General features: G+C 40.9%; 2 protein-coding genes across 7 annotated transcripts in view; both read left to right on the top strand.

Moving 5' to 3' along the window:
- Window positions 1-6,519: 6,519 nt before the first annotated feature.
- On the top strand, window positions 6,520-10,480 carry TOMM5 (translocase of outer mitochondrial membrane 5). Its single transcript, XM_032478013.1, has 2 exons — window positions 6,520-6,743; window positions 9,945-10,480. The coding sequence occupies exons 1-2, from the start codon at window positions 6,623-6,625 to the stop codon at window positions 9,977-9,979; spliced, it is 156 nt and encodes a 51-aa protein (XP_032333904.1). The 5' UTR covers window positions 6,520-6,622; the 3' UTR covers window positions 9,980-10,480.
- A 9,791-nt stretch (window positions 10,481-20,271) lies between these two features.
- The window catches only part of FBXO10 (F-box protein 10), a 45,158-nt gene continuing 39,358 nt past the window's right edge, over window positions 20,272-26,071 (top strand). For 5 of the 6 annotated variants that reach the window (XM_032478012.1, XM_032478008.1, XM_032478007.1 and 2 more), the window contains exon 1: window positions 20,431-20,528. The gene's annotated coding sequence lies outside the window, so the exon portion shown is untranslated. Of the gene's footprint in view, window positions 20,389-20,430; window positions 20,529-26,071 lie in introns of those variants that run through there. The other variant, XM_032478011.1, reaches the window with a different exon arrangement.

Here is a 26,071-nt window from a genome sequence, read left to right as displayed (position 1 = left end):
GTTTAAGATTTACAGCAAAGTTGCAAAGATAGTACAGAAAGTTCCCATATATTCCTTACCCCAGTTTCCCGTAGTTTTAACATCTTATATCATTGTGGTATATTTGTTACAACCAAGGAGCCAACATTGGCACATTACTTTTAACTAAACTAGTAGAGACATTTTGAAGGAAGTGACATTGGGGCTAAGGTGATTTCTGAATGACAGCAGGAGTTAGCCAGATGAAGAGGTAGGAAAAAGAATTTTAATCATAAAGAAAAGCACGTGCAAAAGACCCAGAACTAAGATTTTGGTGAGTTCAGGTAACAGATAGTAGCAGGAGCTAGAACTTAAACCTGACCCTCTCTCCAAAGCCCATGCTTTTTCTCCTGCAGCCACACTGCCTCTCCTAAATACTTCCCACAGCTGGCCTTCATTCCACAGGGCAAAAGCCAGGAACTAGAATGGGTAGTCAGGGAATTCTATCCACCACAGTGAGAGACTTGAGGGAATAGGCAGATAATCCAGGCACACACTTCTTGTTTACGGACAGTCTCTGAGTAAGAAATAAAGAGTCTCTGGCTTTGAGTCCAGAGGCCCTTGCCAGGGACCCAGTATGTCCCCTTTGGTTCAGGGGCATTGGGGGGAGGGGTGGGGATGTAGGGCCAGAGAGCTCAGAGTAAATCAGTTCATCATTGCTAACTAGAAAAGAGAAAGCTGTGGGTAAAGGAAAACTGGAAAGTTTTAGGAGAATGTTGCAAAAGTTGTTTTTATCCTGGAGAAAACAAGTATCAAGGAAGACCCAAGATGCCTTTACACGCCATGACGAAGAATAATCAGATTTGCCCTTGCCATTCTGCAGGACATTACTGGGATGAGTGAGATTATGGTATAGAGAGGCAGACTGTGGCTCTAACAAGAAGGGCTGCATATCCAAGGTTGGATGGAACTGCTCAGTAAAGTGAGCATCACTGGAGATGCTCAAGCAGAAGCAGGGATGTTGGAGGTGGGGGACCAAGCATCAGAGAAGGCTGGGATGGACTTTCAGGCCATTCCAGACCTGAGATTTGGAGATCCTCTGGAAAAAATGGTTAGGATAAGGTTTCACATATTAAGGCCTGGCTTTTTTTCTCCCCAGATGAATTCTAAATATTATGTAATGGGAAGATCGGTATGTTCCTTCATTCACAATTTGTATAAACAACATAAACAACTCAACTTTGATACACAAGAGCAAAATGTATTCCTTCCTTTAGGAAGCTCTGTGATTTTTCTCAGATGAGAAAATGTGCTTGTGGGTATCTACTTGTTGGCTCTGATTGCACAGGTGTGTCATCCTGAGAATCCCGGGGACAGGGTGTGGAGAATGGATACTGGTGGCCTTATCTTTCTTTCCTGCAGAGGATAAAAATAAGGAGATCATCTCCTTTTGCAAAGGTCTCCAGACATGGGATGAGAGCAAGTCTAACAGTGTGGGAAGTGGATCATTGAATCAATAAAAGATTCTTTCTTCCCTTCTTCCTCTTTCTTTCAATTGATAATATTAATTAAGCTCCTGTTATATGACAGGCACTGCATTTCTACTGAAAGGCAAGAAACTATATCCAGCTGTGTATAAGCACATTTCCCCAACATATACTCGGTGTGTCTTTGTGTAATGGAGGTGGGGTGGGAATGGTGGCAAAATCAACTGTCTAACCTTGGCAAGGAGATGGCTGGTAATCATTACATACTCTAAATAATGTTAGTGCAAGCTAAGCTCTTGAGTACATTTTACTTTTCCTGATGCAAAATAATAAAAACTTATAGTACAAGGAAGAAAATCTCTTCAGAAAACAAAGTTTCCCATCCCTTGTTTGGAGTTCCCAGAGGTCTGGAGATCTGACACCAACAGTCTTGGCCAGAGAATGCTTTTTCCCTTAGAAAAATAAAAAGAGGGTCACTGGGAAAAACTGAGAACTCTGAATTTAAGGTAATAATTATAATGATCGAAAAAAATTTAAGGGTGCATTAAGATTGTGTTACAGGAATGTTCCTTGGAGTATTATTTATAGGGAAAATATGGAAGCAACCTAAATGCTCAAAGGCAGAGGTTAATTAACAAAATAATGGTACATCCATATAAAGAATATCATAGAGCCATCACTAATGATGTTTAGAAAAATATTTAAAGATATAGGAAGATAGTCAATATAAGTTAAATGGAAAATCCAAGTTAAAATAGCATATACTATATGATCCATTTTGGCTAAAAATATATAAATAAGTGTATATATTTATGCAAAGAAAGAGAGAGAGAGAGCTATGTATGTATATAATAGAAGAAGAAAAAGCTGAAAGGATTAGCACCAATGTCAATAGTGGTTATGGGATCATGGGGGATTGTTATTTTCTTTGTTTTTCCAGTTCTGTATTTTCTAAATTTTATAATAATAATGTAAACATGTTTAATAAATTAATATTTAACAATAATTTATAAATAATATTTATAATAATAAACATATACTTTTGTGAAAAAAGTTATTAGAAGTATAATATGGTTTAATATAATTCTATTGCTAAAAATAAGTTAAAGCAAGTAAATCTTAAATTTCATTCTTTAACTTTGCCTATGATACATTAAAATTATTTAAATGATTTTTATTTGGCCAAACAAAAACAAGTTGTACTAAAACAAAGAGAAATAAGTAACTATGTAAAAATATGTAGATTTTGGGGGTAAATTTCTTTTGCAGTTTCCTTTCAGTCTAATATACAAAGCTGCCAATTTTTTAATTCTAAAGTTTAGCAGATATGAAGTTTATTCATTCATTCATTCACTCAGGGGGTAGTTACCATGAGTTTTCACCATGTATAAATACCTGACCTCAATTGTTTGAAGGCTTAAAGTACGTGTTGCTTGTACTTCAGGTGCTTACAGCCTACTTGGAAAGAGATCAACAAAGTCCAGACAGCAAAGTCCTAAAAATTAGACAGAGAACAGGGTATTATAGAAACCAAATGCCAGTGAGGTGAAAGTTATCAAAATTCTACTCATCCTTTGAGGTTTAAAAGGTCCCTCTTCTGGAAGATGTCTCTTGCTGGGCAGGGTCATCCCATCTGCTGAGTGAGGACTCTGGCTAGCATCTGTCACAGAGCAACTCTTATTGAAGTCCCAGTGTCCTTTCCTTGTCCTGATCTTGGTTTCCTTCATCTTGGGTCCAGAGTGGACTTCAGAGTCAAGTTTATTTGGAGAACACCAGACCACGTTCATCTCCTGAAGGAATGAGGAAGGAGAGGTGTGAAGCTAGATAATCATGCAGCCCAATGAACTACTGGGGATGGGGAGGAGGGCTGTCTTCAGCCTGTTGATGAGTGGCAGCCATCCCTTATCCTGTCCCTTCCAAACTGGGCTTCAACAACATCCCTCTCTTCCAATCCGTATCCCTGAGAGGAGGATTATCCATGAGAATATCCACAAAGTCTCAAAGCTGCAAGGTATGATGGGAAAAAGTGCTGAACTGGGGCCTCGGAGACCCACCCTAGCCCCAGCTTTCTCCGCCTGTAACTAGCTTCCCTCTGGACCTCAGTTTTCTCATCTGTCAAATGAAGGGGTTGAACTGTTCAAAACATGTGCCCTATAAATTAGAAACTACCAAGTTCCTGTGATTATATGCTAGAAATATTCCCCAGTCGTGAGTCATCTGTCAATCACTGATCTTGCAAATACAAATTCCTCCCCAATGATAGAAATCAAAACACTTAATTCTCTTATAGGTAGGTTTTACACACTGAACCCTTGTGTGCAGTACTGTCTGGGAAGTCGAGGCAAAGGAAATAAATGGCTACTGAATTCCTGCTGGGATTGAAATGGAAAACAAGACAGGCTATGACATCAGCTACCATTTCCTCTGTGATCAGACTAAATAATACAAATATCCAATATTAAATTACACGTGCATACTTTTTATTTTTGCCTTTCATGGCAAATCACAGGGAATTCTTTGCTTTTAGCCTTTAATGCAAGGTTATGAGGGAAGAACAGGAAAGATGAACACAGAATTTCAGCATTTTAGAGCTGCAAGTGATTGTAAAGATTAGACTGAACCCCTTCTTCATTCCAATGAGGAACAAAATGAGAGGTCCAAGATGTGAAACAGCTCACTCCAGTACTGACTTCCTGAAGTATGTTCTCTCAATTTGCCTCACCTAAGCCAATCAAAACTGGACAGTAGCACCACCAATATGCTAAATAAACAAACAAACAAACAAACATCACTAAAAGAAAAGACAAAGTACCTAACCCCTTTCAATGTTTCCTCCATTACCACTAGAGGAGCCATGCAAGGGGAAGAGTTCATCAGGATGAACATTTCTGAAACAGGAACAGTTCACCTCCTAGATAACGTCCAGAACCGGTTCCTCACCCCAAGACACAGCTGCGCCATATTTCCACCTACTACTTTCCTGTCTCTCTACAGGGCAGGCAAGCCCCAGACCTTTCTAAGAGAATTGTTATGAAAATAATCTTGCCCTTTAACAAATCAGCCATTTACAACCACATCATTGAACAAACAGATTTTTATACTGGATGAATAAAATTCAAATGTTAAAAATCTGTGCTTTTCACTAAGAAATATGATTTTCTGTTAATTTCTCCCCTCTCTGGTTCCCTGTGAATCCAGGCAAGTTACTCAAGAGCATCTTAGTTTAAAAAAAACAACAAAAAACTGATGCTTCCATATGAGAACTCTTTATCTAAACTCAAGTCAGCATTGGAGATCTAAGTTACTGGAATCACATAAAAAGTCATTCCTTGCCAATCTGTTTTGCCTCACTGTTCAGATAGATGAGAGATGCCTTATTGTTACATTTTTCCTACCACGGAAGACACACACACTGGCTGTTTCGATGTCTCATTTCATTTCATAATATTTTGATAACCATACACTCCAGACCAGAAGGTCCTAGGTGACCATAATGAGAATTCAAATGCATAGACTATTAGAACTGAAAGGGACTCTCAGGAACATCTAATCATTTAATTGTATCTCCTCCCTTTACAACTAAAGAAACAGAGTTGTGGTGAAACAGAGACTTGCCCCTCATCACATGGCTAGATTAATGGCAGTGCCAGACCTAGAGGCTATATCTCCAGTCTTCTTGTTCCAGTTCTTTCCACAACCCCCAGTGCTTTCCAGCATCAGTGCAGGCTTTCTAAACAATCTCGAAGGCATGGATGGAGCTGTTCCTTGGGAGTCAGCCCCTTCCATCCCAGAGCTGCCTCTGCTATTCCACTGCATGAATTATAGGTGCAAGAGGTTACTAAAGCCTGAATAGGCAGATGAGTTCCCTTTCTTGACCAAGGTGTTACATTCTGTCTAATCAGGAAGGTGGGCCACAATACCTAGTTATCAGTTGCTCCTATAGTAAATTACTGTTCTAATTTATCTAAAACCCATTTTTGCTATGCAATGGGCAGTCAAGAAGGAGCATTCTGGTTTTGAATAATGTGAGCAATTCAGTCATCTGGTTTGTGTCTAAGAATTATGTGTGGCTAGTTGGCATGCATAATTTGGGGCAGCAGCCTTCTAACAACTGTTTTGATGATTCTGTGACAGGAAATCTGCATTAAATTCCTGCCTTCTGGCTCCAGGGATGCCCATCCAAGTAGGCACTAACTGCTAATAAAGACTAACAGAGGAACAGTAGGGTGCAGGGGAAAGAGAATTCAACTTGACATTGTAATTACTTGCATTAGAACTCTGACTCTGCCCAGACTCTAGCTAAAAGACTTTAAGCATTACACTTGGTTTCTAAGCCTCTCTGTCCTCAGCTGTAAAATGCTGAGCAGATCTAAACATGATTCATATATACTGTATTACTGGGCCAATACTATAATTTGTGATGATCGGTTGACTCCAGAAATGAGAAGACAACAATAAATGCTAAACACTCTGTGTCTGGGATCCTACCAATCTAACTAGGTATAAAACCCCGCTCAGCATTCACTAGTTGTGTAATCTTGAACAAGTTTCACCATTTTCGTCTTATCATAAAAAATTTCAAAAATACTCAAAATAGAAAGACTAAAATAACTAATTTAAATGAGAGACTGATCATCACTAAGAAATTTTCAATTTTCCTAATATCGTTTCATCTTTCCTAACACTTCTCCCCACCCCCCCACCCCCGCCCTGAGGTATTTTAAAGCATATTTGGCAAGCTGTTATTTTAAAGATCTCTGTGCTTCCATTTTCCCATCTAGGTAATGAAGATTATAATACAGAATTCATGGGGCAGAACTGTACTGAGTATTCAGTAAATGTTAGCTATTACTATTTATTGTGGTACCTGTGTGTACCGCCCGACCTCCAAGGCCTAAAATCACTTTGCATATGCGCGTGCAGTGCTCAACAGAGTTTCTTAAAACAGTCTGGAAGAATCCAAGTCCTGCATCACTAAGATTCTGTGCGCCCCCTTCAGGCCACTCTCCTTCAGAACAGCTCAATTTTAAGGATGAAGTTTGTCCTTCGCAGGCTCCTGTCGCCGCGCGTGAAAATGAGGGGCGAGAACAGGAAATGGGCTTGGGCCGAGTTCCGGGCGCCAGGCGGCTGCTAAAAGAGCGGAGCGCGGTGTCTGTAAGCCGTGAGGCGGAGCCGCGATGTTCCGGATCGAGAGCCTTGGGCCGAAGCTGGACCCCGAAGAGATGAAACGGAAGATGCGCGAGGATGTGATCTGCTCCATACGGAACTTCCTCATTTATGTGGCCCTGCTGCGAGTCAGTAAGTGTCCTTCTCAGTCTGTGACTGTGAGACTAGCAGAGAGCTGGCCGACGCTGCCCACCCAACTCTGGCCCTTGTCAGCCTTTGGGGGCCCTTGAGCTGAGTTAAGCGGTCGCGGGGAGCAAGTGACGTGCTCGTCGAGGGCAGCGGACGCATGCGCGCGGCTTAGGGTCCTCGAGTCAGGGTTCGGATGTGGAAGTGCACGCGGCAGCCACTCGCTGTCTTAAAGAGCCTTTGAATTGAAAGAGCCTCTAGGGTTGTCCCCCGAATAACTCCCTCGTTTTTCAGAGAAACTGGTATTGAGTGGAGAAATGGCTGACTCAAGGTCATACAGTGATTCGGTGAATGATCTTGACCTAGAATCCAGAGTTCTTAACTCACTGCCAAGTTTCCTTCCGTCACTGCTAGTCTTTGAAGTCCAAAAGGTTTTGTTCCCTTTGATTGTACAGAGGGTGAAGTAAATAATTTCGTTCTGTTGTTGTTAGGAATGAGAAGAAAAGGATATGAGTCTATAAGATTAATGATACTTACTGAAGGTTTATTTGATTTTTACATTTGGTAGAAACTATTTCCATTACTTGATCTTGACGATAGCCCTTTGAGAGAGGCAGGGCCTAAGACTCTGTATATCCCCTTTGCAAATGAGAACTCTGCTTTCAGAGGGGACTTATGCAAGGTATCAGAATTACAGGCACACAGTATTAGAGCTGGATGCAGTTTTGTAGATCAGTTCTCTAATTTTGCTGACAGGAATCTCAGAAGTGATTTGCCCTGTCGCCTCATTTTTCAGCTCAGTATTCTTTTACGTATTCCTTACTGTATGTTGTTGACAGGTCTTGATGGAGAGGCAGGAATGATTCAAATAAGTAAAGGTCATACCAAGGGCATCTCATAGAAGGCTCATGCTGGGCCTTGGGCCTGATCTCATTGAGGTCTGATCTCCCTTACTCTGCCCCATTCCTGTCTGTGGTAATACTCTGCTTCCCCAGGAGACGGAGCCCTGGTGAACGGAAACTCCGAAATCGTCCTCCAACAGCTTTTTGCAACTCCCAACTTTACCTGTTTCCTTCTTTAACCTTTTTTTGGTTGACTTCAGTTGCCAGTAGAATATTTGCTTCTTCTCAGTGACCTTTGTATTTGATATGAATCGGTTTTTTAAAAAACATACAGAACAGTGTTCCTTACCACTTTTTAAATTGAAATGTAGTTTGCTTACACAATTCACTGTTTAGGGTGTACAGTTCATCAATTCTTAGTGTGGTCAGAGTTGTGCGGCCATCACCACAGTCTATTTTAGAACATTTTCTTTCCCTCTGAAAGAAACACCGTGCCCATTAGTGATCATTACCCCTATTTACCCTCTTCCCCAGCCCCTGGCAACCACTAATTTACTTTTTGTCTTTATGGATTTTCCTATTCTGGACATTTCATGTAAATGGAATTGTACCCTATGTGACTGTCTAGCATGTTTTCAGGGTTCATCCATATTGTAGCATGTATCGGTATTTCCTTTTTATTGCCAAATAATATTCCACCACACTTTGTTTATCCATTCTTTTGGGGGGAAGGAGGTAATTAGATTTTACTTATTTATTTTTTTAAACAGAGGTACTGGGGATTGAACCGAGGACCTCATACATACTAAGGACATGCTCTACCAGTGAGCTATATCTTCCCCACCCCTCCTCATTTATCCATTCTTTTGATGGCTGTTACTTTTTTTTCTGATAAGAATTAGTTTTTTTTTTTTTTAAAGGCTAGTTATACTGCTAACTTGGTCAGCTACTCACAGATTTCAATATCTTCAATTTAGTACTAACATATAATATTTTATTAATTTAGTATGGATATGTGAAATAAGATCATTCTGGCAGTTTTGGTCACAACCTTTTTTTCCATTTTTTTAATTTGGTAAAATACATTCCCATCTTATCAATTTTTAAGTGTTAAGTGGTATTAAATATATTCATAATATGTGTAACCATCACCACCATTTCTTCATAACTTTTCATCTTGTAAAACTGAAACTCTATAGCTGTTACACAATAATTCTCCATTCCCTCTTCTCCCAGCCACTCATAGCCACCATTCTACTTTCTGTCTCTATGATTTTGACTACTCTTAAGTATCTCACTTAAGTAGAATCATAACAGTGTTTGTCTTTTGTAACTGGCTTATTTAATTTAGCAGAATGTCCTAACATTCATCCATGTTGTAGCATGTGTCAGAATTTCCTTTCTTTTTAAGGCTGAGTGATACCCCGTTGTATGTAGTTACGACATCTGGCTTATTCATTCATCCGTCTTTGGACACGTGGGTTGCCGCTACATTTTAGCTATTGTGAGTAATGCTGTTGTGAACATGGATGTATAGATACCTCTACATTTAATGTTTTAAGGAACCACTATCCTGTGTTCCATAGCAGCTGTACCACTTTACATTCTCAGCAACAGGGCACAAGGATTCCAGTTTCTCCATATCCTTGTCAACAGTTTTTTTGATGGTAGCCATCCTAGTGAGTGTGAAGTGGTATCTCACTGTAATTTTAATTTGCATTTCCTTAGTGATGCTGAGCATGTTTTCATGTGTTTATTATGGCCATAGCACTTTTACACAGGGCAGTAATATCACTTCTTTAGATTCCTCTGACAACACTTCCGCATTTATAGCTACACCACCCTACTAGACCCTCATAATAACTGAAGTGGGACTGTATCAGGTGTGACCTGGAGCACCTAAGTGGTATAACTGGTCAGTAAGGGAACCAAAACATGTGCCCAGCACTTCTGGATCCTGCTCCAAGAGTTTTCCCTCACCCTTTGCCTTCTTTCAAATGTGTTTTTAAAAGTGAAAAACGCTAATTTGTTTGTTCTAGAGTTTTGTTCCTTTGACTGTTAAATCACAAGTAAAGGCTTGTCATTTGAAGGAGGACTGGATTTACTTTTTATGGTCCTAAGAGGTGGACTACCTGGAGAAAAGAGTTTCTGTAATGTAAGAAAGAACTTTATAGGAGTCCTAGCTGCATGACAGTGGGATGGGCTGCCTTGAAAGACAGTGAGTCCCTTTTGCTGGGTGTGCACTTGGAGTTTTGAAAAAATGTGTTAAACTAATTGTTAATCTTTATCCCCAGTCTTATAATTGCATAACGTAACCTGTCGGCTAACAGATCTGAAAACAAATCTGGGTTTATTTTTCTTTCAGCTCCTTTTATCTTAAAGAAATTGGACAGCATATGAAGAGTGGGCATCACGGGTGAATGCATGACATATCATATGAAGAACCTGGTTACAGTTTCTCCTCCTATCTGCAAACGAATAGGCCCAGACAGATGTAAGAGACTCTTTGAATGGACATAAAAATTCTACTTGTTAAGAACAAGTTTGGCTCTGGTAACTCACCTTTATAGTTAAAAGATAAAGCTATTTGCGATTTATGAAAAGATGTTTTGTGGTCATAGTACACCTTTTTGCCTGTAATACTCAGCTTCATGAATGTTGGTATAATTGTAAGTGATGTCATACTCCGTTTTCTAGAAAGTATTAATTATAAGGGAATTATGTCTGCAGTGGCACTGTCTTGCGAGTCATTTCTGTGGATTTTTTTACTTTTGTCTGGCATATATTTGTTGAAGAGTTCCTTTCAATTACTTATGTTTTATGGAAGCCAGCACACAATACCGTCATTTAAGCACAGGCCCATTAGTCTATATTTTTAATAAACATACCAACTAAGAAAAATAGAGCTTTTATTTTTTTAACTCACTTTTTGCTGCAAACCAACCATCACTGGTGAGACTGCTATAATGTAGTGACTGTTGCAAACTGCATTGGGTTCCTCTTGTTTTGGACTGGAGAATTTGCTAATCCTGATAAGACAACATGGTTTTATTCTTATTTTAAGTTTATTTATTTATTTTGTTGGGGCCGGAGGTAATTAGGTTTATTTAGTATTTATTTATTCTTAGAGGAGGTACTGGGGATTGAACCCAGGACCTCCTGCATGCTAAGCATGTGCTCTACCACTTGAGCTATACCCTCCTCCCTAATACGGTTTTATTCTTAAGCAGTCTTTGTCAAAGGCAGTGTTACTGCTTGAGGTTGAGAATATGTTAATAAATACCACCAAAGGGGAAAAATGCTATATTTAAGTCAGTTCTCCAAGTTTGTTGGGAGAAGGGGATAGTCCTTAACCTTCTTTCCAGTTGTAACTACATTCACCTCTTTTTAGCTAATTATATTGGATTTACCTTCTTGTCTCTAGATAACATAATTATGTTGTAACTTTATGATTTTCCTGTTTTAGACATTGCCTACTGACTTCTTCACGTATGTAAGGCTCTGGGTCTCTTTCCTTCCCTCCCTCACTCACACATCTCATTTCTTTTTCTTTCCAGTGTACTAATTAGTGTGGTTTTGATTAGATTGATTTCACTAGGAATCCAAATGCTGTTGTTTTGTTTTCCTGTACATCTTTTCTATTTTCCTAGACTTAGTTTTCTATGAACCTACCACATTACATCAGCTAAACTTTTTGCCGTATATCTAAGTTACTTACGGCATTCAGTGTCATGAGCTGTGCTGTTTTGTCTTCCTGAATGAGTTTTTCCTGGAGCCTTCTGACCTGCCCTGTTCTGGACTGATAGTCTTCTGTGCCCGATGTGTGGCTGTATTCTGGGACCTCCCTTCACCATCATCCTGGGAATTCCTTTTCTCCTTTCCCTTTTCTCCTTTCCTTTGGCTCTCTTGTTTTCTGTATCTTATTTTCTGTATCTCATGTCCAGTATATGTCTGTTCACTGAGTCTGTATTGAGTACATTACCCCTGCCCATAACTGTCTGGTATCTCACAACCCGGAGAACCCCCTATTTTACCCTTTTCAGAAAATAAAAGGGAAAGAGAGGCTGCTTAACTTTGTAGATTTGCAGACAGCATCGGCCTACTTAAAACATTAACCAGTTTTTTAGTGTCTAGTCCTTCATGTCCTACTTCCAAAGGCACATGAAGCCAACGATTCCTGAACCTTTTAGGGATTCTATGCTGTATATTGGGTTATTACTTGTTTTGCTTTTCCTACTGCTTGACTCAGAATTTAGTTTTCTTGGGTCTACCATGTTATTTACTCCTGTCCACATGCTTTCCAACTTCTAACTTTGTTGCTATTGTCTCCTTTACTCCTTTTCCATCTTTTTAAGTTTATACCTAAGTAATTTTTTTGGTAGGGGGGGATTAGGTTTATTTATTTACTTTTTTTTTAGAGGAGGTACTGGGGATTGAACCGAGGACCTCGTGCATGCTAAGCATATGCTCTACCACTTTGAGCTATACCTTCCCCACCAAACAGTTTTTACACAAACATCTTAAGACAAAAATCCTTGATGTTGTTTAATAGAATTTCAGGAGGGAGTGGAAGTAAAGGCAGGTGCTCAATCCACCATCTTTGCGCAGACAGCATGCATTTTAACCCTGTGATGCTATGTTTTATGTTGGTAATTTATATCCATTCCTGACTTAAGTAGGTGCAGTGTATAACACTATGGTTGTAAACACTGGCTCTAAAGACAGGCAGACCTGATTTCGCTTCCTGGCTCCAACACTTATGAGATGGATGACTTTAAGCAACTGAACATCTGTATCTCATTCTCTTCATCTGTAAAATTAGCATGACAGAAACATCTGTCTACTTCAAAGTACTGTAAGGCTGTAGTGAGAGAGTGCACGTAGAGCGGTTAGCACAGTGCTGATGTTTGGTAAACGCTAGCTGTTGATGGTTACTCTCTGGTATAAGGTGTTTAGAAGTGATTGTGCTGGCACTCACTGCATTAATAGGTTTCATTCATATTTGCAGATGTGTGAGATAGCATGCTTATCCTCTAAGTGTATATAAACTTCAAAATTACCAAACACCTAAAATGCATCATCTAAAAACAGCCTGAACCAATTAATGTTAATGCCATTTTACAGATGGGGATTTTGAGACTCTGGAAGTTTCAGTAGCTAATAAATGGCAGCTGGCCAAAGGTTTAGGGTCTTTTAATATTTATTTATTGTACTCTATCCTTAAGGGCTTTTCTTGGGGCGAGGGATGATTGTTACCCTGGTTCCACCATATGTGCAGGCTGGAATAAGAGAAAATGTGATGGTATAGTTTTTTATGACTGACTTAAAAATTCAGGCTATAAACTCCGCTATAAACTAGGGGTACCTAATACTTGTAATAAACAGTTCTGAAAAAGTACTTTAGAAAACAGTTGGATATACACACACACACCCCACCATGTATGTTTGGTTTAAATATGTGATATAAAATGGTAAACAACCAAAGCAGATTTGAGTGGTGTAAACTCTTGAAATGCATCATAGAAAGAAGTGGGGATAACTGAGAGAAAATTTCTGTTAATTCTCCAAAAACAGGTTTGTGTAGAGTGATAAAAACTAAGTGGGAATTTTATTTCTAAATTAGGTTAGTGTTCTTCTGCTGTCAGTGCATTCCATTTTCAAGCTCTGTTTAACTGTGGTTATCCATGGGGAAAAGGTAGAGAAGGGAGGATCAGGCAAGAGTCATATTAATCGCGGTGGGGAGTTCAGAGTTGCTTACTGACACCTGGATGCCATGTTGGAACCAGATTTGAAGGGGAGATCAAAGGGGCTGAGTGAGCTGACCAGTATGTATTGATTCGGAGAAGTGTAGTGTAGAGGAAAGAAAGGATTCAGGGAAGACTCTTAAGGTGTGGAGATTATCCTAGATTATCTGGGTGGACCCAGTGTAATCACAAGGGTCTTATAAGAGGGAGAAAGAAGGTTCAGAGTCAGAGAAGTTACAACAGAAGCAGAGGTTGGAATGACACTCCAGGGAATGTGGGCAGCCTCTGTGTTCCAGAAGCTGGGAAAGGTGAGGCACAGATTCTCCCCTGGAGCCTCCAGAAGGACCACAAATCTGCTGACACCTTGACTTTAACCCTTAAGACCTATTTCAAACTTCTGGCCTGCACTACTGGAAGATAATAATTTGTGTTGTTTTAAGCCACTAAGTTTGAACAATTTGTTATAGCAGCAATAGCAAACTAATACATTTATAGCACTCCTTCCTCCATTTCCTGTTATTTTGGCCTCATCTTCTTCATTATCTAGGCAAATCCCTTACTTGTTCTACCTCCTCTTGCAAATTTTGTTATTCACTGACTACGTGATCATTCTTGAAATATTTTCTGGGTCTAGATTATCCTCTCTTTATAAACTTTCTAAGCCAAAACCATGGCTTTAATTACCATCTATCTAGAAGAAACTCCTGATCTTTATTTCAGGTTGAAATGTTGTCCATTGTTGGACCACCACCCTGGTCCAATTCACCATCATCTCTTTTCTGAATTATTGCAACAGCCTCCTAACTAGATTCCCTGCTTCCACCCTTGCCCCTCTAGTCTGTTCTCAACACAGCAATCAGTGGTCTTCTGAAAAATTAAGCCAGAAAATGTTACTCCTGCTGAAAACTATTCAAGGGAGTAAAAGCCAAAGTCCTTCTGGTTGCCCACGGAGTTTGTACATTCTGGTCCTCGTTACATCTCTGATCTTATCTTTTTATGACTCTCCTCTTACCTCACTGCACACCAGCCACACTGGCCTTTTGCTTCTTCAAACAAACAGAACATGCTTTTGCCTCAGGACCTTTGCACTGCCAATTTCCTCTGCCTAGAATACTCTCTTCCCATAGTTTTGGGCCTCTACTTAAATGGCATTTTTCCAGTGAGGCCTTTACCAACTCCTTTAAAGATTGTTTCAATTGGTGACAGTCCAGCAAGTTGTATACTTATGATATTTATTATACTTACGTTTTTTTCTATAGTTACATTACAGTTAAATAATTTCTTAAAAATTAAAACCTCTCCAGCACGCCATACCCCTCCTTTTTATTTGTCTTCCTGGCACTTATTTAGTATATTTTTTCTTATTTTGTTAATTGTCTCCCTTTGTTAAATATATGCTTGATGAAGGCAGGGATTTTGTCTTAATATATTTATTCACTGTAGTATCCCAGGACCTAGAAGAATCACTGGTAGGCACTCAATATTCATGGAATAATAGAATTGAGTTAGAGTGGGGAGTTAGTTTTTAACTAGTTATGGGAAGTATGAAAGTAAGCTAACTAGAAAAAGGTCAGATGGTATTGACACCCAGTTAACACAGGTGATCATGGATTTGCACTGCTTGGATGTGGGCTTTTTCTGTAGCACTGCTCTGCCGGAGCTAGGAGAAGGCGGAGAGTTGGATTCATCCGGGGTGGTGCTTACCCGATGGATAAGGCGATATGACAGGGTCAGAGAGTGACTAAATAGTGTACAACGTGTCTAACGTGGATAGGGTGGAAAAGGCAGGAGGGAGCCAATGGCCAAGAAGAAAACAGAGGGGTCAGCCCTGCCGAGGGCAACTGCAGGACTGGGAGCAGTGGACAGCAGCTCTGATTGTTACGCCCAAAATACCTTTCCTTCACTTTCAATGAGGACAAAAGTTCGTGTTCTGAAAAACAGAATCCATTCATTTTTGTTTGCTTTCCAAAGAGAGGCATATTACCAACTTGTGGCCTTTTGGGTTATTTCCACAAGATATGGTGTATCAGAGTTTGTCGGTTTCACAGCTAGGCATATGTGGAGTAGTCTCACAAGGACCATATCTGACCGACCACCACAACTTACTCTCCCTCAGTTTACATGTTCATTAGGAGGAAAGAAAGTAGCTAAGTATAAATATGTTCATGATACCAAGAGACTGAAGACTAATTTTGATGGGACAGTGGGGAAACATAATGAAGACTACTGGATGTGGTACAGCAATGGGAGCTTATATGATGCTTTTCTTCCCAAATTTAAATTGCATTGTCTCTGATTATTTGAATTGGTGGAAGAGATCTGCTTTGGGTAACCAGTCATTGAATTTACTTTAAATTAAGGTCCCTTTCAGTTCTGAAATTCTGGACTGGTTTAGGAATACGATCAAATAAAACAAAGTGAAAGCAATTTTTGGTTGCATCAGTAAAATTACCACATTGAGGTCTCCAGATCTGACAGGTGCTTCAAGAGTAGCCACCTTGCCAGGGTGGAGTTTGGTAGAGTACTGAAGGTGTCTGGAAACCATGCTATTAGAGAAATGATTAAAAGAATTAGAGGTGTTTAGCTTTGAGAAGAACTATAGTGGGGGGTTGAGAGCTGTTTTGAAAAACTAAGAGTTGTCATACCAAAAAAAGAGTAACGGTCCCGGAAGGCAGAATAGGATAAAGGTTTGGAAGCTAAGAGGAAAGATGCCTTCTTGAACTCCCTAACAACTGCTGTGACCAAGGTGGGCTGGGTCCCAGAAGGGTACTTCATTGGAAATGTATGACTCTGAACATGGATATGCTACAGCAGGGACTGCCACTGTCGGGGGTAGGGGGGAGTTTCTGTCATTATCTTTTTCCTTTGAATACTACTTGAATATTACAAGTTTTAGCTCATATTTTTCTGCCCCACATAATGTATACAAAGAAGGAGTGGAATTAATGACTGCTGAATTGAAGGTGGAAAAGGATTGACTTTCAGACACTACCTATTGTCCAGGCCTCTGACAAATATTCCCAGTGTATTTGGTGAAGGTGATCACATTCACAGATACTTCTTTAGTGACTACAGAGGACCAGGCATTGTAGTAGGTGAGGGATACAGAAGATCAGTCATTGTACCGGTCCCTTACAAAGTATCAGGGGAGTCAGACGTTACCTAACTTCATCAATAATTCATTATATTATACAAACTGCTGTGAGAGTGAAGTAAAGGTAGCTGTGGGGACATGAAATAAGGGAGCCCTGACCTATTGGGGTGGGGAGGAAGCCGGGAGGGCTCCCTGAGGAAGTGACACATAAGATTTGGAAGAACAGGAACTGGCCATATGAAAGAGGGGAGGAGTTGAAAAAGTGTTAAAGCATATGTGTTCAAGGAAGAAAGAAGGCCAGTGTGACAAGTGTGCTGAGCACAGAAGAGCAAGAAAACCTTCAGTTCTTTCCCAAACTCCTGTTGTCTATTGTTTTCATACTTAAGTCTTAAGAAAGAGACCCCATCCTGACATCTGCTGGCTAGTGTATATACTGCAATTCCAAATGATAGGACACAAGAAAGCCTTAGTAACCTGCTATTTAAAGGCTACAATAATAAATTAGAAATAAAGTGCCAGGTCTCTTCCCTGCTCTATCAGAGGCATCACCCAGGAGACCATGAGCAGCTGCTCCTTGCGTGCACTCAGTATTACAGCCATGCTTATTATGTGGTGCCATTTGCCTGCTTTTGTGCAAGTTCACAAAAACACAGAAATCACATATGTAGAAGTTGGATAGACTTCTTACTGAGATGTAAAAACATTACAAAGTCACTTTATGCACTCTTTGTCTTTTAAACACATATCTGATGAAATATTTTCAGAGATATAAAAGGTTCTTAAATTGTTTTCTTCATAAACACACAGCTGGCTTTAGTCCAGTAAACATTCTACTAAGATTAAAGATCTGCTTTAAGCATGTTGGATAATTTGCATCTTTTTCTCATTTTCCACTTACATCTATCTATAAAAGAAAAAACTACCCAAAAAAAGTTTAATATTACATAAATAGCAGTACAATGATACTGCTGCATTTAAAACTTCCGCTGGCAGCCGCCTCGCCATGCAATTGATTGAAATATTCAGTAATCGCTGACATTAAAAGATAAATTTGGTGAACAAAGGGTGACTTAGAGACATCGATCTGTAATGTCGAAAATGTAGGTTGTCAGAGAGTACAGGTCTGTTAGGAAGGAACGCTAGAATTCAGAGTTCTCAGCTGTGCTATTAATTATGTGACTATGAGTCAGATTTTTTCCTTGCAAACACTAAGATCCAGCTGTGGTAGATTTAAGGAGAAAAGTAATTCATTAAAAGGATTTTAGGTAGTTTAGCATCACCAGGAGGCCTGAAGACTAGGTAGCTGGAACATCACCCTTTGTCATTTGGTCACTCCACTCAACTGGTGCATTGAGGACACCATCTCTGAGGATTAGATGTCACTACGTATTACCAAGGCCGAAGATCTCTGGACTATCATGGCAGCCAGTATGGCTCAAAGAACTTCATCCTGCTGTATTTGTCATGGTCACCAAAGAGATTACTCCAAACTTCCACTTTGCTGTGTCTCTGGTTCCCAACTCAAAGTCCAAGGACTGATTTGTAGTGTCAGGGTCACATGGAGAAGCAGAAAAAATCTGGATTTCAGCTTCTAAGTGAAAGACATGTTCTGATTCCTAGTAAGCTCATGAGGTGGGGAATTCCCAAAAGTAGGAAGGGAGTTCAGATACTGGGCAGCAGTAAAGGATGACATATTTACTATGTTGACCCTGGACAAACCACTCTGAGCCTCACTTGTTACAAAACTAGGTAAATAAAGTTCACATGGCTGAGAAGATACTGTATGTTTACTTATTCATTTTACAATAAATACCAGAGGGCAACGATGAGCAAGTCCTCTCTAGTCTAACAGAGAGAATCAGTCGACAGCAAGTGGTAGATCAGAGGTGTGCACAGGAGATATGAGGGCAGCAGGAAGAGAGGACTCAACTGTGGTTTAGAAATAGTGTTCTTGTAGTTAAGTACTTATATATAAAAACAAATTTTCCATGTGACAAGTGATATTTGCACCACTAGTGAAGAAGACCGACAGCAGGCTCTTGTAGAAAGTGGCTGTTGCATTCCTTTGAAAGGCTTAGCTGTTTTATAGAAATCCCAAAATAATGTTGGCTGGCATAAATCCAGAAACTCAGGCTTTTGATTGCTTTTTGACAGATGTTTAGACTGCCAGTTTCATACAGTGGGACACTCTTCAAAGGATGAAACATGGTATAGCTTTGCCAGTCATTAATAGGGAGCTAAATCATCATTGTAGTGTGAACCTCCCCTGTTCTGATCTGACCTAAGTCGAGTGGTCTACTATTTGTATCTAGCTATTGTGTGTACAGCTTTGTTTTTGCTTCAAATAAATTGCTGGCCTTAGGCTTAGGGTGTGATTTTTTTTTCCATTTATAAAAGAGAGAAGCTGCATGATAACTTAGGTCTCACTCAGAATCTGTGATAATACTAAATTCATCATGTGGTAATAACAGATGGAATGTATTTTTATAGACTACATTCTATAGAACCAAGGACTCTGGCATAGGTCAGTGGGACCCCAGAGGTCAGCTATTACAAACCACAATCTGGTGCAATCATGTCTTTTTCACAGCATTCTAGGTTACATTTCTAAAGTCCAGAGGTCTATATCCAAATGCCTTTTGATATATCCGTTTGGATGACACACAAGCATTTAAAATTTAACAGATCCAAAACTGAGTTCTTAATCTCCCTCCCAACTCCCATATATGTTCCCCTTACAATAGTTACAGTTTACCTTAGTAGCACTTTCATGGGCCCAGTCCTAGGTTAAGCTAGGAGACTGGGGAATTCCCTTAATTTCCCACATGAAGCCAGTTTGCCCCTACTTCAAAGAAGTATCTCAAATCCATTTCTCTCCATCTTCACTACCATTACTCCAGTCCAAGTCTTAACCAATCTCCCTGCCTCCCACTCTTACTTTTGTCTATTCTCCACACAGTTGCTGGCATACTTAAAAAAAAAGAAAGTTACCAAATCATCCACATCCTCCACCCTTCAGTGGCTTCCTTTTGCATAAAATTTAAAAGTCCTTATCATGGCCTACTAAATGCTGCATGATCTGGCCCCTACCTACCTTTAACTCCACTTACATTGCTCTCTGTCAACACAATAAGCTTCAGACAAACTAGATACCTTCCATTTACCCAAAGAGCAATCTTCTCTCCCCTGCCCCACCCCACCCAAGAGCTTTCACAAGGCTCTACCTGCCTCTCTTCGATCTGACTAACTCCTTACCTTTCTCTGAAAGGTCCCTAACCACCCTCCCTTACCCCCAGTTTTAAATCAGGGTTCCTTCAGTGCACTTACACAACTTTAAATAATACTTATTTAAATGATACCTGATTAATAGTCTACCTTCTCCACTCGACAATTAACTTGAGGACAGGAACCTCTTAAATTTGTTCATCTCTGTGCCCATGATAAACAGCTGCAGCAGCAGCAGCAACACTGTTAACATTTACTATGTGGCAGGCCCTGTGCTGAACGCTATACATAAAATTACTTAATACATACGTCCAGCATATTGTTTGGCCCATGGCCAGTGGTCAGTTTGTTGAGCGAATGAACCCAGTTCCTATGTGTACACTTGCAAAGTTGCTCACTACCCGCTGGAACAGCCCATTACACTGATAGGTAACTGGTGATTTGAAGAATCGTTTTTATATTGACCCCAGCTGCTTCCCTGCAATTTCCGCCCACTGATTCTATTTCTGCCTTCGTGGGGCTACGCAGCCTTAATCGTCCTTCCAGCAGCTCGACTTCACAGCGTCTGAAGACTCATCCGTCCCCCTAGCGTCTCCCTTTCCCACCCTCTCTGCAGAGACCCCTCAGAGTTCCCTTCGACGGCGGGGGTCCGGAAGCCCAGCCGCGGCGCGTGCCCGCGCTCCGGGCATCTCGGGCCCCGCGCATCACGTGGCGGCGCCCGCCCCCTCCTCCCCACCACCGGCTCGGTAAGTACCGCCCCCGGGCGGGGCTCGAGGCGTGCCCGCCCGCCCCTGGCCGCGCGCCGCAGTTCTCGCCGCTCAGCTGCGGCCCCGGCGCCCGCGGCCCGCACTGCATTGGGCGAGCGCCGGGGACAGCTCCAGCCCAGGTAAGCGGGGCCGGCCCGCGGGGGCTGCGGGCCAAGTGCTTCCGCCCGCGTCCACGGGATGCCCCGGGCCGGGAGCAGGGGAGCGGCCTGGGAGAGGGGGCTCGGGTGCCTGGGGACTGCTTCCCGGGAACCTGGGGCGCTTCTCGTGGCGCCCGGCCCAGGAGACGCCGCTCGGTCCTGCTAGAGGCTGAGCACCTGGCGCGGGCGGGACCGGGAGGGGGTGCCCTGCGGCCGCCCGCCGCCCCGCGCTCCCGGAGCCTGCTGGCATCTGGAGGCTCAGCTGCGCCGGAGAACAGCTGTGCCTTGGTTTCCCCTCCTGTGAAATGACCGGGTTGGGAAGATGAATCTCTGCGGTTTCCTCTCAGCGTTTAGATTTTGCGAGTGTGTTTGTGAAGTCAAAGAGGAAGAAGCCGACTCATGAGGTGGGAGGAACCCTCACCTAGGAATGCAGGAGCGAGTGTCGTGGCCGGGCACCTATTAAGTGTTTTCTGTTTTTTGTACAAATCGCAAGCCTCTCAGAGACTCGGTTTCTCCGTTTATCTTTAAAGTAAAGGTGATAACCCCTGCTCTGCCTCGCTCACAGGATTCCAGTGAAGAACAGATGGGAACATCTGAAGAGCCAGAACTCTGGAGTCAGTTAGACCTGGGTTCAAATCCTAGTTCTGCCACTGTGTGACCACCAGCCAGATAGAACACCTGCCTGTTAAAAGAAGATAATAACAGTAGTTAGCACTTGAGGTTGTTGTGAGGATTAAGTGTAAAGGGCTTAGCACCGTGTCTGACACAGAAGTGCTCAATAATTAGTGCTCTTTAGTACAAGTATTATTAAATTAGTAAGCTAGAGAGCCCTTCACATGAGGGGTGTTTAGAACAATCACACTTCTGTTTCTGTATATTTGATTTTCTAAGGAAGGGGTAGAGGGGGACCCTTTCCCCTTATCTCTTTCTGGGCCCCCTTTGCCTTCTCATTTACAGTTGGCATGTGAACCTGTTGTTCCTACCAAATCAGTCCAGTAGGAGGGAAACATTAATGTACTGGAGCAGATGGGTATCACATTCTCTTTGAGGGGAAAGAAAAGTGCCAGGCATGTGCTGCCACCAAAAAAAGCACAATACAGTGATTGACTGTCAGGGCTGGAAGATGCCTAGGAAACTGTCTAATCCAGCTGTCTCCTTAGGCAAATGGAGAAACTGGACCTGGAATTGAGGACAGGACTTTTGATTTTCTCAGGACCTGGCAGAATGTTGGCACTGGATGGTGGAAAGAATGCACACTGTTTACCAGATGCTGTACTTTCCCTGAGTTCTAACCTAATTCTTCATGTATTCAACAAGTATTTATGGAGTACCTACTGTGTGCTTGTATCCCTACTAGAAGCTGGAGAAGGAATTACACACACACACACACACACACACACACACACACACACACACACATATTCCTCTGCTGATTCTCAGTATATTTTAAGATAACAAGTTCCAGCTCCCAGTGAGCCTTCCTCATAGCAGCTGACCCCAAGGGACAGAAGCACACAGAAAAGCCTGAATTGTTCCATGATCAGTCACAGCAGTCCCAGAGCCCCTGTCGAAGCCTGGTGAAATTTTAGAGACTGGAAAGAATGCTGCTTTGTCGGGGCTTTTACTAAAGGATTTCCTCCTGGCCTGCAACACTTGGATTTCTTTTCCTCATTTCAGGCCTCTTATATTGTTTTTAGATGTCTGAAGAGAGCCACCCTCACTACAGTGCCTTCATTTTGGTTTCCATGGTTATCAGATGAATTGTATTTTTATAACAGAACAAATAGCTGTTAAATAATACATGGTCAAGCAGTCCCCAGTTCACTGTGGATTTCTGTTTCCTAATGGTGATCCTCTTGTGTTTTTCAGTTGCAGTGCAGTCATACTATCCTTTCCACCCTCTTTGCCTCTTTCCTTCTTTCCTTTAACAAACATGCATTGGTGGCAGGGCCAAGAGGAGTGGGAGCAAGTAGAAACAGTGATAAAAAGAAAAACCATATATAGACCCTGTTTTAGGGAATCTCAGAATCTTTGGAGCAATAATCCAAGGGCATTATCACATGCAAGGGGCAAATCAGTGGGGCTGTGATAAAGATGTAAATTGGGAGCCAGCAAGAGCTTTCAGAGGTGGGAGGGAAAGTGTCATGGGCAACCAAAAACATTGCATACTGAGATGCTTTTCAAGGAAGATGTAAAAGAAATAAGTTCCTCTTACATGTCTCCATCACATAGTAATAACAGGTGGTACAAGAGGCATCTTGTTCTTTCAGTTTGCCTTAATAAATGAACCTTCTCATAAGTCACCTATCATGGGCTTTGTTTGAAATGTCTGCTAATTTATCTCAATTACTTTCTTTCAGTTAGCTTCGTCCTCTATTTGTTTCCTACTCATACACATGGTATTGTGTACATAAAGGTAGATAAACAGGGACATTTGATTAAGATTTGTCTCTTTCATTTTGGATATTTAACCTGTGTGTCTCATTTCACCAGCTGGGTTCTAAGCAGTCACATATTTCTCTTTTTCCAAATCTCCCAAGTCCCTCAATGCTCTCATTAGAGAAAATACTGACTTCTCCCACTTCCAAGCTCCCCCGGGGCTCAGACAGTCAAAGTCAGTCTTACTTCCACTCTCCAGAGGAGAGAGAACCTCCGAGTCTGAGTAGTTCATCCACATTGTTATTTCTGACACAGCTGTATGGTATCCCTATTGAAGAGCTGTCCTGCACAGACTCAAGGATGTGGTCACTGATGCTCAGTGCCCTTACTGGACCAGGTTCCTGCCAGCTTGATCCCATGCTTGGATTCCAGGGTTAGAGTTTTTTTAGTTTACGCTCACATGCTTAGCCATTCTCCCAAAGCACCACACTCTGGGTCGTGTGTTGCTGAGTCTGTCACCAGGCTGAGTTCCCCCAGCCTCCAGGTGAATTCTCTTTAGGGGAGCATATGGCCTTTGGCAGCCCTGGTCAGGATCACCCTACACCGCCCAAGAGGTTTCCGAATTTTCAGACCTTTTATCAGGTCTTAGAGGCTGAACCCCTTCTCTTCCTAACCCTAACCTGAGGCCTTTTGGCACATTGGTTCTACTCCTCTCCAGGATTCTGCCTACTGATGATACTCAGGAATGCCAACATTTAACCAGATAGCTACCCTTGGACTTTGGGTGCCTACTCACCTCACTTTTCACATGTAAAAGGAATCCTCTGGAGACTCTTGGGAAAGCACAGATCTGTCCCCAAGAGACTCTGTCTCCAGCTATAGTCCTAAGAGAAGTAGGCATCGCTGCAAATTTACTTGGCATGTATCCTGTTAGAGATTTTGGGGACAAGGTTTTAATTTAAAACTGAAGAATTTTCAGTTCCCTCAACCTGTCTAAGAATCAAACAATAACCAATGTGTTTATTTCCTTGTCTTTTGTTTTAAACTTTTAAAATATGAGATATAACAAAAATGCATGCAAGTAAAACTCATGAATATATGGTGTAACAATTCTAAGGAAAATACACACGTAACTGCCATTTACGTCAAGAAATAGAACATTGCCAATACTCAGTAGCACCCCCTTCCAAATCCTAAGCACCTCTCTGGAAGAAACCACTGTCTTGACTTTTGTGATAATAATTTCTTTTCTTTGTAGTTTGTCACCTATATTTGCATCCCCAAAGCATACAGTTCATTTTTACTAGTTTTTTTTAACTTCATACATATATAATCATACTGTGTGCATTTTGTGTTTGCTTCTTTTGCTTAAGTTGTTTGTGAGACGAATCCACACAGTCATCACTAACAGTGTTTCATGATATGAGTTTGTCACAATATAGGGATTGTGTCACCTATAGGAGACAGATACTTGTATTGGTTATAGTTTCTGAATACCAAGAACAGTGCAGCCACAAATGTCTTTAGACATTTTCTATTGTGCATATGAGCAAGTTTCTTTAGGTTATATATGTCAAAGTGGAATTGCTTTTCTAAATAATGACAGTTTTCTAAGTGATTGTACCTGTTTACTTTCCTTCCAGCCATATATGAGAGTTCCAGTTGTTTCACATCCTTGCAAATACTTGGTATTATCAGGTTAAAATTTTTAAGCTACTCTTGTGGGTGCATGATAATATCTCTGTGGTTTTAGTTTTCTGTCCTTGACGGCTACTGATGAGCACTTTTTTTTAATTGGTTAACCAGATGGCCTCATTTGTAAACTGCTTTACAAAGTTTTGCCTATTTTTCAATTTTTTTTACTGATTTATTGGAGTTCCTTATAAATTTTGGTTAGTGGTCCCTTGTCAGTTGTAGGTTTTAAAAGTATCTTCTACTCTGTGACTCTCTTTTCACCCTCTTAAGTGTTGATACCTTAGAAGAATCGAAGGAATGGGGATTCTTGTTCAAATGATAGTTTGGGAGAAGTGCTCGGGAAAAGAAGAATGAGAAAGCAGCATTGGGGTCAGGGGCGAGGGGAAGAGAAGTGTAAGTAGGTGAAGGGGCAGTTTTCTGGAGAAGGACCTCTGCACATTGTTATCAGCTGACACGTCTATCTGGGGGATGGATGTGCTAGCCTAGCCAGTGATGAGCTGGGTGTGCACCAAGAGTATTCTCTTCCGTCCGTCTGATATATTCCTTTCCTATGTCAAATTCGCTCTGTCCAGATACACTCTGGGATTCTGGTTGGTCACACTTTCTGGGAGAAGTTACAAGAGGAAGGTTAGCGAGACAAACGACAGTCTCTGTTGCTACAAGTAGTCCAGAGAGCTAATTGATACCCATCGTCTTCCTCCTCCACCATCCGTTTTAGTTTCCCCTCTCTTTGTCCCTTGAATGTTGGAGAGAACTCAGTGAAGCAGCCACCTGGGTCTGGAAGTTTGTTTTCTTTTATTATGTTATTTTTGACGACAGATTATATGTTTTTAATGGTTCTAGGACAGTTTTTAAAGTTTCTTTTTCAGTTAGTTATAGAAAAGTAACGTTTTTTTCTAGGAATTTGTCCCTTTTAAAGTTTCAAATTTATTTATATAAAGTTGTTCATAATATTTCCTCATTATGCTTTTAATGTCTGCAACATCTGTAGCTATACCCACTTTTCATTCTGATTTCATTTTTATGCTTTCTCCTTTTTTTTCTTCTTGAGCTTCAGTAGAGATTCCTTTCAAAGAACCAACTTTTGTCTTCATTGGCTTTTTCCATAGTAAATTTATTTTCTATTTCATTAAGTTCTGCTTTTTTTTTTTTAATTTTACTTTCCTTGGGTGTATTTTGGTTTTTTCCCCCTAACTTCTTGAAATGGATGCTTAGTTCATAAATTTTTATCCTTTTTATTTTCATTCTTTTCATTTAAGGTTAAACATTTTTCTCCAAATACTGCTTAGCAAGAGCTCACAAGTTTTGATATGTAGTATTTTAGTCATTTATTTCTATAAATATTTTCTAATTTCCATTGTGATTTCCCCTTTGACTCATAGGTGTCTTAGAAATGTGTTTTTCAATTTCCAAGCATATGAGTATTTTCTACTTATCTTTTATTAATTGAT

This window comes from Camelus ferus, chromosome 4 (genome assembly GCF_009834535.1).
Source record: "Camelus ferus isolate YT-003-E chromosome 4, BCGSAC_Cfer_1.0, whole genome shotgun sequence".
Taxonomy (NCBI): Eukaryota; Metazoa; Chordata; class Mammalia; order Artiodactyla; family Camelidae; genus Camelus; species Camelus ferus.
Note: the sequence above shows the minus strand (reverse complement) of the source record. Positions and strands in the feature narration are given on the sequence as shown.